This window comes from Mus caroli, chromosome 2 (genome assembly GCF_900094665.2).
Source record: "Mus caroli chromosome 2, CAROLI_EIJ_v1.1, whole genome shotgun sequence".
Taxonomy (NCBI): Eukaryota; Metazoa; Chordata; class Mammalia; order Rodentia; family Muridae; genus Mus; species Mus caroli.
Genome location: NC_034571.1, coordinates 78,065,046 through 78,080,458, shown reverse-complemented (window position 1 = coordinate 78,080,458; position 15,413 = coordinate 78,065,046). Strand labels below are relative to the sequence as shown.

Below are 15,413 nucleotides of genomic sequence, written 5' to 3'. Positions count from 1 at the left end.
AAAAAAAAAAAAAAAAAAAAAAAAAAAAAAGAAGGAAAGGAAAAAAAAAATACTTCTTGCCATAATGCTTCTCAGGGACTTGTCTCTGTGGATATCGAGATTAATGTAAGCTAGAAAAGTCACAGAAAATACATGCAAATTCTGTATTTTTGGTCTTATGCTTATCAACCAGTTTAAAATCCATAGTTCTTTTCCATGTGAAAACATATTTACCACTTACTAAGAACAAATGAATACTGGTCAGAGGTTTTTCATTTTGTTATGTTTTGTTTTTAAAGCATCAGATATCAGACATATGTTTTGGATGTAAGCAGGAATTTTAAAAACTAATTTAAGGCAGACATTGTGATGCAAGTCTGTAACCCCAGCACGCAGGACACCGAGGCTGGTAAATCAAGAGTCTGAGGGCTGCCTGTTCAAGCAAGTAGAACCCCTGTCTTCAAAACATAAATAAACAAATTACATTACATTAAATATTAGAAGGCCTGGCTTCCTTAGGGCAGTGGTGCTCAACTTGCCTGACCTGCGACGGTTTAATACAGTTGGTTCCCAACCTTCCTAATACTGTGACTCTTTAATACATTTCTTAATGTTGTGGTGACCCCCAACCATAAACCTGTTTCACTGCTACTTCATAATCATAATTTTGCTACTGCTATGAATTGTAGTACTTTTAAAGATAAGAGTTGCCAAAGAGGTCTCAACTGAACACTACTCCCTTAGAGGAAGTCGGGCAGCAGGAAGGGCACTCATTCCAAAACAACACAGAGCTTCTCTGAAATGGAGGAGTGTTCAGAGTCAACAGCCATGCCTTAAAGCAGCATGCATTCAATGTTTTCAGTTCCGAAGCTGGAGAGATGGCACAGTTTAAAGCACTGGCTGCATTTCCAGAGGATCCAGTTTGATTCCTAGCACCCACATGGTGGGTCATGACCATCTGTGTTTTCAGTTCTAGGGGATCCAATGGTTGAAGTTCCTACACGTGATGCACTGACATACATGCAGGTAAAACACCCATACACACAAATCTTCACCAAATGTCCAAGTACATCACTAAATACAGCTGGTATATATATATATATATATATATATATATATATATGCACTGGCCTATAGTAACACCCAAAGTTAAGTCAATAATCATAAAAATACACACATATACACGCCATCTACTACGTCTAACTGCCTCCAGCTTCAACAGCCACGACTCCAGATCTCCATCCTTTCAAGAAGCTTGCTGCAAAGGAAGTCTGTCTTCACTAAGAGCCCAAATCTTAAAATACTAGAGTCCACATCAGACAGTGGCCCCGCTGAAAGGAAGTGTGAATAGAGTGGGCGGGAGAAAGCAAGGAAAGGCCGCTCTCCAAACAAACCCACAGGCAGCTCATTCAGGACCTAGCAGGGACTGGCAGCCACTCTGGATAACATGAGGGAAGTAAATATTTTGAGTCACAGCCCCGAAGTCATCACTGCTGTCCCGCTGTCACTATGCTGAACCGCCCAGACTGCTGGACTGTGTTGCCACTCTTAAAAAGGAAATAAAATACAGATCAGGGATTCTAGGGCTGGAAGAAACATTGTTTTTTTTACCTCAAATGTGTTATACAACTGGCTCATATTACCCAAATAAACTTCGGGGGTTGGGGGCGGAAAATGCACAGTGGCCTGCTTTGAATCCCAGCACCTGGGAGGCAGAGACAAGCAGATCTTCCGTGAGTTCAAGGCTGTCTAATACACAAATCAAGTTCTAAGACAGCCAGGACTACACAGAGAAACTCTATTTTAAAACTAATAAAATAAATATAAAATCATGAAGCAAATCACTAGAGACTTGAAAATTAAACATTCTTTTTTTTTTTTCCAAGCTTCCAAAATATGTTCTTTGTGCCCCACCAAACTCCCAGGAGGGCATGTTTCATTCAGGGCAGAAGCCGTAACAGGAGCACCCAGTCAGTGTGAGTATCTAATGCTCTCCAGAGTGTTTCACAAGCCACTGCCCAGACATACAGGGTTCAGCTTGCTGGAGAACTAAAATATCATTAACATTATGCTGAATTTTAAGATGAGGATACCCTGTTACCCTAAAACAAATAGTTTTTTTCTTCTCTTTATGACTAAAGAACATCTTTTGGACAAGATTATACCACTCTTTTTAAATGAAGAATGCTGAAATATCCAAAAGAAATGAGAGAAGCTTCTATTTAGAAGTTAAATGTGTTTTTGGCCATTGGGTTCCTATTCATTACTATGAGCTCTGTAAATCACTAGATGATTTCGGTCCTTAGAGAATTTCTTGGTTTTTGTTTGCTAAAACAAGCTGTGAAAACAATGTCATCCCGCCAGGCGGTGGTGGCATACACCTTTAATCCCAGCACTTGGGAGGCAGAGGCAGGCAGATTTCTGAGCTCAAGGCCAGCTTGGTCTACAGAGTGAGTTCCAGGACAGCCAGGACTACACAGAGAAACCCTGTCTTGAAAAACCAAAAAAAAAAAAAAAAAAAAAAAAAACCTCAATAGAAGTTATTATTTATGTGAAACTTTCAAGGTCAGAGGAAGAAAGCCTTTTGGTCACTCAATAAAACTCTCTGTCTAGATGGTAGGGATACAGCCGTCAATAAGGCCCAAGGCCTCTGCTGCTCATGGTGAAGGACACCTTTGGGAGCAATGTGGCTGTCAGCTGTCATTCTGCTGGTCACCAGGGTGAGTCAGCTGATCTGGCTGGTGCCTGTCTCCTCCACCTCTCATACTCTATGTGACCCTACCGAAGTTGGCTGCTGTTACTAATTTTCACAGACTATCTGGAAACATTGTTTACCTAAAACAGCTATCCTCTAAAGATAAACAAGAAGAGTCAGCAAAGTGTTATCTGGAAGAAACAGGCTGGAGCTCATTTTTTCTGGGTACCAGCACTGTTTATTTAGCCTTATTCAGACTCTTCCCCCTCATCCCACCAGCCACCATCCCCAAGGTTCTGCAGGAACACAGCACAAAGAACACAGGCTTGTGTGAGCCGGCATTGCTCTCTCAATGCTGGATTGTTTCCTGCTAGTGTTGGGGAGGAAGTGATCCGGAGAACTTCAAACAGTTACAAACAAAAATCCCTTTACTGGAGGTTCAAAAAGAAAAAAAATAAAATAAAATCAACCCCAGTCTTGAGAGAATGAATGGACATGAGTCGGATCAAACTGTGAGAAGCAGGATTTAAAGGGATCACGTGAAACTGGTTGGTCAAATGTTACTGATATTAAATAAGATATTATTAGCTATATGTTAATCGATAATAAAAGAACTAGATGAAAGTATGTATTCCTAAGGTGCTCCAATCACAGTTCTGAACCAGGAGATGACTGATTCTGTCAGGAGATACATGTTCATTAAAGAAAAATCTTTATTCTAAATTCACACTGTAGCAAAAGAACACTATGCTTCATTTGTTTAACTTTGTAATTTATAAGGCTACTATAAATGTACAATCTAGACATCTCTCTAAAAGACAGAAAAACTCACCAGAAGGAGGAAGTTAGACTTGCAGAAAGCTGTTTTCCAGTCTACCTAAAGTGTATTAGCTTCAATAAGCTGGGGAGTGTACACCACGGAGGCCATTTTTACATTTGTTATTTAAAGCAAAGCCTAGGAATGGGGGAGGAGTGGGAGGGGGAATAACTTTACCGCATTCTTCGGGATGAGAGTCTGCCTGGCCAGGCTTGTCCGCTGCCTGCAGCTGAAACCTAGAAACACGCTGGAGCGTTGCAGTAACAGGATGTTCAGGGTGAAAAGGGGAACCTTACATCTGACCTTCTCTAGGATGAAGTTAGATTCTTCTACTTTTAAAAGACACTATTCGTAAGCTTGCAGTCAAGCCTGTATTTCCAAGGAAAGAGGAGTGTGTTCCTTCCCCAATGGAGATCAACAGCCTATGTTTCTGGAAGGGGAGAGAGTGGCGGTGTGTTATATATGCTTTCAGATGTGTGGATGCCCACATCCATGCTCATGTATGCAGAAGCCTGGTCCTCCTTTATCGCTCTCTGCCTTATTATTCCCTTGAGACAGGGTCTCTCACTGGACCTGAAGCTAGTCTGGCAGCCAGCGTGCCCCAGTGACCCTCCTGTCTCTGCCAACCACAGGGCTGGAGTAAGAGGCATATGAAGCCACTTGCAGCTGGAAAAGACTCTTTTTATAATAAATAAAACTGGGTACTGATCAGTCTGTTAGTAACATCTGCTTCCTTGGAAAAGGAAAACACGTGTCAATAAGAGGGTTTTGCCAAAAGTCACAATAGCAGAGATTATGATGTAAACCAAGACATAACTCACTTAACAGCCACAATTATTTCTTTCCTTTCTTGTAATTCCTTTTTCATGATTACTCTTCACCCAGATTTAGTAACAGGCTGTAATAAACAATCCATTCTTCCCTTGTGTAGTATAGCACTTTGCTATCTATAAAGTGAATTCATGCCGTGGACTCCTTTGATCTACATGACAGCTCTGCTTTCTCTGACAACCCGGGAGACTGATACCAGCAAATGTCAATCACTTTTCCAAGGTCACCCAGTAAGTATCAGAGCCTGAATCTCAGTCTTCTAAGTCAAGTTTTTGCATTCCAAGTAACCACAGCTGCCAACAGAAAAAGAACAAGAGAAGGAGCTGAGCCTACTTATATAAACACAGCTCTTGCTGGAAGCAGCCTTCAGCATAACCAATATCAACTTTGAAAACATGTAAAGAGATTCCGGCCAATAGAATAACACCACTCCAACCGAGATGTACGTCCTACTTCCCAGAACCTTCCTAGGTAATACAGAACATCACAAGCCATAAAAGACTTGGCAGGTGTGATCGGTCACATCATCCGCAAACGTCTGTGTGTGTCCAAGAGGGGCCAGGACGAACATCAGTAGAGTGAGGCAGCACTGGATCCTGTGAAGACCGCTGGCCTTAGCTGAAGGAAGAAGCCAGAAGCTCCAGGTTCCCCGCTATTGGCTCCGAGAGAAATGCAGGGTAGCCTAGTGAGATCCATTGCAGATATCTAACTTCTAGGACTGGCTGTAATAACCCTGTGTTGTTGAAAGACACCTAGGGATGGAGGAAAAGCTCAGTGGTCATGTTTTCCACACACAGGTCCTGAGTTCAATCTCCAGCAATAAAAAAGAAAGAAACCAGGGTTGAGATAGCTTCTGACACCAGCAATAGGGAACTAAGATTGGCTTGAATACAAACAAGAAGTAAAAGACCATATTAGCCTGCTATGTGGATAGTCTCCACATTCATCTATACAGTTTAACTGCACAGTTATGTATATACCACATGCATGCCTCATACCCACAGAGGTCATAAGAAGGCATTAGAGCCAGGCAGTGGTGGCGCACGCCTTTAATCCCAACACTTGGGAGGCAGAGGCAGGCGGATTTCTGGGTTAGAGGCCAGCCTGGTCTACAGAGTGAGTTCCAGAAGGCATCAGATCCCCTGGAACTGCAGTTACAGATGGTTGGTGATTACCATGTGGGTGCTAACAAACCAAACCCAAGACTTCTCAAGATAACAAGGGCTCTTAAGTGATGAGCCATCTCTTCAGCATCTCCCCCCCCAAAAAATTAAGAATATGCCAACATATATGTATATAGGAGTCTGAATACTTTATTCCAACATGTGAATATAAAATCTGAATAACTCTTATCTTCCTTAGATCCACTTTTTTTTTACTGCCACCACCTTAATTGACATTAAAATTTGTTCGAAAAACAAAATTATCCTGTTATCAGTAATACAATATAAATTTCCAGTACCTTTTAAATAAAAATGTGTTTATGATTTTTTTTTTGTCACCTAAATCTATTTACCTACTCAAGATCATTCCTCAACTTATTTTTTTTGTTGTTGTTGTTCTTCCTTTGTTTTGTTTTTGTTTTTTGCATCACACCAAACCTGGGAATCATTGATGAGTTGAGGGGTAATCTGCAGTAGTCAGTGAATCCTGCCTCACCTTGGCTCACAGTCAAACTGCAGAAACCTCTCCTGTTCTTGAGAGCTCCCTATTCCCTGAGGAGATAGAGACTTGTCTTAGTAGATGTTCCCAAAATGTCTACATATGGACACTGTAAGCTTCAGCAGGAAGACATCCAAAGCAATGGAGACACACAGATCTGCTGTAGCAAACACGTACAGACCATTTCTACAGATAAAGTCTCTCCGTGGATGTGGGGTGATGATGTGTCTTAGGTGTTACTTACCTTTATTTATGTGCTTAAGTGTTTTGTCTGCACACCTGTATGTATACCATGTGCATGACCCGTGCCTTTGGAGGCCAGAAGGGGCTACTGGATCTCCCAGAAATAGTGTTACAAATGTTTGTCAGCTGCCAAGTGGGTCCTTGGGAACTGAACCCCAGCCCTCTGCAAGAGCCACAAGTGTTCTTAACCACTGAGCCATCTCTCCAGCCCTGTTGTTACATTAAAACAAAAATAAAAACAAGACAAGAAAAAGGACCAAATGGGCAAGGTATGGTGTCACAAGCCTTTGGCAACACTGCTGTCAGAAGGTTGAGTAGCAGGCAGAGCTCTGTGAGTTCAAAGCCAGCCTGGTCTACATAACAAGCTCCAGGCTAATCAAGAATACATAGTGAGACCCTGTCTCCAAAAGCAACCAACCAACCAACCAAATGGCATAAATCAAGAGACCAGACAACAGCGTCAAGGTTTACCTGTTGAATCAAACTCAATGGGCTGGCACCGGCGGCTGGATGAGCATTCACATTTGAGAACTTGCCCTCCTTCTACAATCCCAGGCTGGGTCGTGTTTGCTTTGGGGGCTCCCACCAGGAGAAACATTCTGCTAAAACACAAAAGCCGGGTGATACTTCAAATGACGCAAATTTGTCATCTTTATAATATGATTTATGACCAAACATTCTTTTGATATTATCCACAAATACTTTTAAAAACTACTTTCAGGAAGCATAATTTCCCCCACTATGACATAATTTCTCTTGCGTTCACTTAAAAATGTACATTATCCAAGCTGTACATTTTAATTTATTTATTTTCTGTGTCTGAGTGTTTTGCCTGCATGTATATCTGTGTACAACGCTCATGCCTGCACATATGGAGTTCAGAAGAGAGTGTTTACTGAATGCCCTGGAACTGGAGTTAGAGATGGTTGTGAGCGACTTGTAGATGATGGGAATTGAATCTAGGTCCTCTAAAAGAACAGCCAGTGCTCTTATCCACTGAGCTATCTCCCTAACCCCAAACTATACATTTTAAGTACATGCAGTTTCTTGGACCAGTGAGATAGTAAAGATGATTGTTGCCAAGTCTGAAGACCCGAGTTCAATTTCCAGAAACTATATGGTAGAAAAAGTAAACTAACTCCTGAAAGTTGTCCTCTGTTCTCCCTGAATGTTCACCATAATCCTCATGCGCGCGCACGCACACACACACTGTACTTTTTTTTCTTAAGTTTTATTTTTCTCCCGCCACCCACCTCGCCTTTTTTGTTTTTTGTTTTTTGGAGGGTTTTTCTTTGTTTGTTTTTGTTTCTGAAACAAGGCCTCAAGATATGGTTGTCCTTCCTGTGTTCATGGAGATCCTCCCCCACCCCCATCTCTACCTCCAGGTACCAAGACTAAAACCATGGGCACCACTACTCCTGAGCTAACTTTTTGTTTTCTTCTCATTCAAAAGTTAATGTGGAGGCTTGAACATATTTGCTGCATCAGGCTCAGTTCTGGCACTAAAGACGCCTGGTCTAGACACTGTCCTCTCCACAAGAAACCAAGCCAGCCAACAAATCATGCGACATTACTCTGAAGGAGACAAACAACTGGCCAAGGGAGAGGATTTCTTGGCAGTAAAGATGGCAGGCCTTCCTTAGATAAAGGAAAGTTACCTTCAAGGAATGGAGGGGAAAGACTTCCTTTAGGGAAAGGGAACTCTCTCCAGGAAGGTGTCAGGAGAATGGAAAAAGATCTTTTAGAGATAAAGTACTCCGGGGAAACAATCTCTACGGACTGCACAGTGAATTGAGAGGAACCTGCTTAGGAGAGAGAGCATCTAGGAAGTTGCTGTAGAAGGAAGGGAAAGGGGAGGTGAGAAAGGGCAATGAAGAGGTGGGTGAGACACCTTAAATACTGCATAATGATCCTGGGTAGGAAAGAACTTAGCCTCCCAGACAGAAGAGACAAGAGGTATCACTAAGCATAGAGAGCAAGCTAGGAGTGGCCCAAAATAACTGCCTGGGAGTCTGGCAAAAGCTAAGCCATGAAATCCCTTTCAGACATAGTAAAACCATCAGTTTTATCTCAGTTCCATTTAAAACCTTAGGAAAGGGGGCTGTCTTGACTTTGGAGAATTAAAGAAAAAAACGGAAGAAAAAAGAACGCTCAAGGAGGGGATGGTGAGCGAGCACCATTAGCCAAAGGAGATGGAGAAAGAGTTAAAAAACAGTTAGTAGAATGAACAGAGAGAGACAACACCTAGGATTTGGACACAGAAATGGGAGAGACAGAAAAACAACATCCAACTCTTCACATTCGAAGGTGCTTGTCGAGCAAGTAGGGGAGAGGAGGGCAGATCCCAGAAAAACATGAACTCAGTTCTCAGTCCGTCCCATCCCTCTGTCTATGAGACACCTAAGTAAGTCCCAGCAGAAAATGAAGATCTGTGCCCAGAAGGAGTTGGGAGAGAAGACAGACAGACAAGAGTAAGCTAGAAGGAAGAAAAAGAAACCCTCCACCTTGCTTTTTCAAGGAACTGACAGATTTAGTTTAGTGATATCAAAAAATGGGCGTGCAGAGAGACGGGGAGCGAGAGAGGCTGCACTAGATAGATACTGCCGTTGCCACCATTCCATCTGGTTAATCAAGTCACTTAAGTTCTGGCAAAGTATAACTTAGAGTTACAGCCCAACGTGCATCTTAAATGTATACGGTATTATCGTGATGTTTTATAATCCACTCAACCTCACTTCTTCTGGGTAGTAGCAGTCAGACCTCAGTTAGAGCAAACAGAAAGCTGCTGTGTGGACTGCTTAGGTAATAAGTATCCTATACTCAGACACATATCTCGAAACCCACACATTCAAAATCCAAACTAAACTGCAGAGCAAGCCACGCCCTGTTTAATAAATCTTTATGCAGTCATATTTGGCAGCAGTAAAACCCCACTGCTGGCCTTCTCCCATCACAGCAATGATTCTGAGTAAGAAGTCATTGGTTTTCACTCAGCAAGAATCTTCCTTTCACAGAAAAAAAAAGAGTTGAGTGTGAGATTGGTATCACTACAAGAGAAAGAAATTCCTTGTCATTACAATACCCTGTATTCTTTCAGAACTTGTTGATTAACATAGGCAAATTAGAATATGGAATTTTTGCTATAATATATAAATTTACAAAGGCAAATCTAGCTGTAAATTGTGTGTGTGTGTGTGTGTGTGTGTGTGTGTGTGTGTGTGTTTTCCTCTCAATTAGATCAGAACAAGTCTGGATACGCAGCTGACTGTCACAGCACCTGACTAAAGCCTGAGGTTGGATCTCTAGCACCACAAAATCGGGCAAAGTGAGCAGGAGATGTAGCTCATTTGACAGAGTGCTTTGCCTCGCTTGAAAAAAACAAAGAAAACAAAGCAGAATTCAACCCCTAGTACCACCTAAAATCAGGTGTGACGGCAATGCCCATAATCGCATCATACAGGAGACAGGAGGATCAGAAGTTCAACGCCAACCGTGGCTACATAATGCTACCTGACAAGATCAGAGCCAGCCTGAGCTACATGAAACCCTCTCTCAAAAAAATAACATTTTTTAACTGGGACGGTGTGGTTGGGGGAAGATACCATAAATGTTCATTTTTATCTAAAAAAATTTCCAATGCATTCTGCTGAGAGGATAATTCATGCAAATGTGCTGCTTTTCTTTGGGGGTTCTAATAAAACTTTATTTACCCAGGCAGGCAGTGGGAAGATGTGGTCCATGGACTGCGATTTTCCAGCCAGTGGTTTCATCAATGGGGAACTGGGACAAAAGCTCAGAAGAGAGGAGAATGCAGTAGTTTGAGTGGGAAAAGCCCCTCGTAGGCGCAAGTATTTTAAGATATGGACTCCAGTCGGTGGTGAAACTTGGGGCAGTTCTGGAAACTTTAGTAGACGTAGCCTTGCTGAAGGATGTGTATCAAGGGAAAGGGACTTGGGAGTATATGCTTCACCTCACGTCAGTTCACTCTACTTTGGGTTTGTAATCGAAAATGTGATCTCTCAGCATCTTACTCCAACCACCTGCTGCATGACTCCACCACTATAGAGTCTATACTCCACTGCTATATGGACTATACTCACCACTATATGGACTATACTCTACCACTATATGGTCTATACCTCTGGAACTGTAAGCCCACATGAACTTTCCCTTTTCAAAGTTGCTTCTGGCCTTGGTATTTTAACACAGCAACAGAAACATACCTAACACAGAGTAAGCCTCTGTGGGATGCCATCCTTCCACTGGGGATGGAGTGGGGAGCCCAGTTCCTTCTCCCGCTATGTGATGCTGTCAAGTCTAGCACACATCCCTTTCCCTAGCCTTCAGGCTGAAAGGTGGTGACTGTATCCGGTGGGTCCTACGCTCTGCCCTTTTCTTTGGCCACATGAAGGCTGAAATGCAAGCTGTGGGGTCAGGAAGGAGTCAGTGATCTGGTGACCTGAGACTATCCATGCACTGCTTGTCAAAGTCTGCACCTTGAAGAGGACTTGGTCCTTCCTTCCGGGTTCTTGAACTGGCCTTCAGAGCACAGAAATATGTGAGCCCTTAGTGTGTAGACCAATGGGGTTCCAAGTGAGAACAGCTGGTCCCCAGATTTGCCTTGACACCCACAAGCAACTCACTTCTGGAGTGTCTTTTACACATTTCTGTTCAGAACCTTCTATAATTGGTTTTTTTTTTTTCAAAACGATTCACAACTTATAAGGAAGTGCTTATTTGAATGTGGGGCTCTAGTTCACCCTTCTGCCTGAGCAGGTAACAACACGTTCATTAGCTACAGGTCTCTGTCTTATACTAACTACATAACAATAAGTCATTCCCAAAGTACTCCATCAACTCTTGGGTCACGGAAACCATACTTTTCAAATCATTCAATTATTTAAATTATCCTTAAAACAATGTCCTTACGTAACAATTCAATTTAGTTTTGTACTTGAGATACCTTCTCGACTTGGCAACTGTAAAACCGCGAGCACTCATCGGTTAGTATTAGGGGATGGCCTCTGGCTAAAGCTGAAGGGGCACAGTAGGAGAGAGCACTGAATAAAAATGTCTCTGTTGGCAGCACACAGCCTGAGTGTTTGCAGGAGTCCAGGAACCAGGCTTCTGCTTTCATCAGGCTGTCCGCACATTACAGGCATGAAAGGATGGTAATTAGAAGAGCTAATATTGATGTTCAACAGTTTCCCTATGCATCCCTTCATGTGCAGTCTTGCCCACTGGTGAAATACATAGAAATAGGAGAATAATGAAGATGGAACATGTGAAAACTGTCAGGGTCTAATCCCAGGTTAGTGATTAAAAATCAATAAGATTAAAAATATGAGAAACAGAGTTTTTTATACAAATATCACTGTAATACTTTGGTTACTTTTAAGATATTTAAGTATTTTAAAAGAAACAAATGGAGATTTGGAAAAAGTAAAAAAAAAAAAAAAAGAATTCTTTAAGGATTTATTTATTTATTTATTTAATGTATGTGAGTACACTATAGCTGTCTTCAGACACACCAGAAGAGGGCATCAGATCCCATTACAGATGGTTGTGAGCCACCATGTGGTTGCTGGGACTTGAACTCAGGACCTCTGGAAGAGCAGTCAGTGCTCTTAACCTCTGAGCCATCTCTCCAGCCTCAAAAGTAAAGAATCTTAGAAGAAAGTTATATATTAAAAAATAAATAAATAAGTATTCCCATAGACTGGAGGGTACAGGGTGGGAAAAAGATGCTAAGAAAATTAAGAAAACTGGGCTGCTGTGGTGCACGCTTTTAATTCCAGCACTTGGCAGGCAGAGAGATAGGCAGATATTTGAGTTAGAGCCAGCCTGGTCTACAGAGTGACCTGGACATCCAGGGCTACACAGAGAGACCAAGGAAAGGAGGAGAGGAGGAAGAAGAGGAGGAGAAAGGAGGTGGTGATGGAGGTGGTGTTAGAAGTGATCTTTTTGTACACTTTGTGAAGATGTATCTCTGTCCTTCCTTGCCTGCCTAAGGTGCCTGATTGGTTGAAATAAAAAGCTTATGACCTATAATAGTAAGGTGGGACTTCTGAAGAGAGAGAGAGAGAAAGAGAGTGAGTCTGACTCTGGGAAGGAGGATGGCACTTGGGCAGGCATAGAAAGGCCACAGTTACAAGAAGGAGAAGAAAAAGAAAGAAGAGAAGCAGGAGGAAGAAGAAGAGAAGAAAGAGGAAGAAGAGGATGAGGAAGAATAATTAAGAAAAAAGTTATTTATGCTAGCAAAAAAAAACCTGTAAGCCCATCAATGAAACACTTTATAAAAAGCAAGTAGTATTACTTAAAAGTCAACTAAAGCTGTCTGCTAATTGCCTGCAGAAGTCCAAGTATAGGAAAAGAGGAGACAGAATAGAAAAGTTGTTTGCAGTGTAACAAGCAGCACCACCCAGTGCAAACAGAAGCGGTCAACTCACAAACAAGGCAAGTAGTCAAGAGGAGTCAGCTGAAATCTCCGTTCTCAGTTCTCCAGAACAGAGGTACAACGCTCTGTCGTTATTTAAATTCTTTCCCAGGGGGCCAGTCGATAAATGAAAACAATAGCAATCAAACCAGCAGTTGATATACTTAATAAACTATTTCCTAATGAAATAGGAAGTAATTTAAAGTCTGCTTTTAAAGGAGCTTTTCTTTCCACAGTCTTCTCAAAGAGCCATTAGTGCTCAAGTAACTAACTCAAAGGAGAAGAGGGAAAAGCGAAGGGCAGGAAAGCTGGCTCATCCTGTTTCCTGGCAAAGCGGACAGGTGGGGAGCCACCTTAAGCTCGCACGGGGCTGGAAAGACCTCACGGAAGAATGTGTATATTTTTGAAGCTAAGCAACATAAGATCCAACATGCCTTCAGTGCTCTCCTTGCTGTCTCTATCTCACTCCAAAAAAAAGTACGCCCAAAAACATGACCAAGAGCCACACCTACACCAGCACTCAGTGGTATTTATTTGTACTAATGCCTCTTTAGGACTCCAGAAATGAGTGTGCTATTCATGTGATGCCAAGGAATGGGGGGATGCTAAGAAGCAGCAGGAAAAGAAAGGAAGAGAGAGAGAGAGAGAGAGAGAGAGAGAGAGAGAGAGAGAGAAAGAAGCGGAAGGCAAGAGATGGGAAGGAGAAAGTAGTTTGGGTGGGGGTGGGAAGAGAAAGAGGTGAAAGAGACACACTGTGAGGATGGCCCTGAGCTGCACTTCCTACCCAGTGCAGAACAGGAAGGGCAGTTGCTTCACAGAATACAAGTCTGGCTATCAAGCAGGGCAGATGGCCAAACAATGACAAGTACACTTCCAAACTTTCCAAATGAACTAAGCTCTTTGGCTGCTCTCAGCACTGGCCTTTCCGAGATAAAGCTTGTTTCATATATGTAGCTGACTCTGAGGTGTCCAATGGGAACTCCTGAAAAAAAAATACTATTTATATACATAAAAGGGAATGTATATAAAATAGTTGAGGTGTAATTCAAGTTTCAGATTTGCTCTACAAACAAACAAATGCTTTGGGTCGACAACTATGTAAAGTAAAACGGAAACAGTAACTATCACATTTCATCCACCGGCCCTGGAACTCACAGGTATTTCCCTGCCTCTGCATCCCAAGGGCTGGGAGTTAAGGCATCCACCAACCATCACATCCACCCAATAAATCTATGATCTTAACCGAAAGGAATAGACCTAAGGTTTGCTTTCCAAATAATAAAGACTGTAGTTTAACCAGATGTATTATGATGGAAAAAATTAACCAACACAGTACATTCAAGTTTATTAAAACATGCACTTTTTTTTTTCTTTTTTTTGAGGTGAGTGTGCATTTTTGAGACCAGGTCTCACTCTGTAGCCAAAGCTAGCCATCCTGGAACTCACTACATAGCCCAGGCTGGCCTCAAATTTGTGACAATCCTCTCCTGCCTCAGCATCCTGGGTGCTGGGACTTCAGGTAAGTACACTACTTTGAGTCATTGTCTAAGGTATTGTGACATGGAAATTTTAAAAATTTCCTTCAGGAGGCCTTAATCTGGGTTTGGATTTGCTCTGCCAATGGAACTACTGAAGAAAAAAAAAAGTTTTGGAAATATAAAAGCAGTAGAAACATATAACATGTTTTGCAGGCCTATCAGCCAAATAGGCAGAATGATTCAAGAAGCTCTGAGCCACCCTGAGCCAGGCTCAAGTGAGAAGCAGAAGCAGAAAGCAAGCTAGCAGCAAGGAAACATTATCAAGGAAGTCCTTCTGCCTGGTGACTAAGCAGTGACTAATCTCAGAGGAGTGTAGCAGGAGAGACAAAGTAAAATAGAAAATCAGAGGGAGGACTATGAAATGATCTCCAGGGCAACAGAGAAAGGAGGGTTCCATTAATAGAAGTAAGTGGAGGTGCAACCAACAACTCCTGATGCAAACAGAATTCATTTTTAGCTGAGTTAACACGGCTAATTCGGGCTAACTGGCCCACAGCTATTGCAACATTGTTCCTAATGGAGATAAAGAACTTGAAACGAGGGCCTTTTCTGTTTTGAGAAAAGGTATAGTTACCCCAGCAGGCCTGGAACACAGGACATAACTGGGGCTGGAACTCCTGATCCTCCTACCTCCATCTCAAGTGCTAAGATTACAGATGCATTCCACAGTGCCCAGCTCCATTCTGGAAGCTTTGCGTAACACTTCTTTTCAGTGAGTACCGATGCATTCATTTCCATAACAATATGGAGATGATATTCTCACTCATAATCATCTATTATAAGAAAAAACAGGGGCTGGAGAGATGGCTCAGCGGTTAAGAGCACTAACTATTCTTCCAAAGGTTCTGAGTTCAAATCCCAGCAACCACATGGCGACTCACAACCATCTGTAATGGGATCTGATGCCATCTTCTGCTTTGTCTGAAGACAGGGACAGTGTACTCATCATATATATAAAATTAAAATAAAAAAACAAAAAAGAAGAAGTGAACCCGTTCCGTAGTATTTAGATTTCTGAAACTGGAATATGTGGGGATCACAGCTACTCTCCTCCTTAATCAATATTTTTCACATAGGGGGAGCTCTTTTATTAACACTTTACTACATAGTTCTCCTTTAAAAGTTTTTAAGTCAGGCATGGTGATGCATGCCTTTAATCCCAGCACTCAGGAGGCACGGGCAGGCAGAGAGAGAGAGAGAGACAGAGAGAGA

General features: G+C 42.1%; 1 protein-coding gene across 2 annotated transcripts in view; it reads right to left on the bottom strand.

Annotated features, from left to right (window-relative positions):
* Itgav (integrin subunit alpha V) overlaps positions 1-15,413 on the bottom strand; it is an 83,105-nt gene that overhangs the window by 63,938 nt on the left and 3,754 nt on the right. The window contains exon 2 of one of the 2 annotated variants that reach the window (XM_021184288.2): positions 6,699-6,829. In XM_021184288.2, coding sequence (XP_021039947.1) covers positions 6,699-6,829 — 131 coding nt within the window. The remainder of the gene's footprint in view (positions 1-6,698; positions 6,830-15,413) is intronic. The other variant, XM_021184294.2, reaches the window with a different exon arrangement.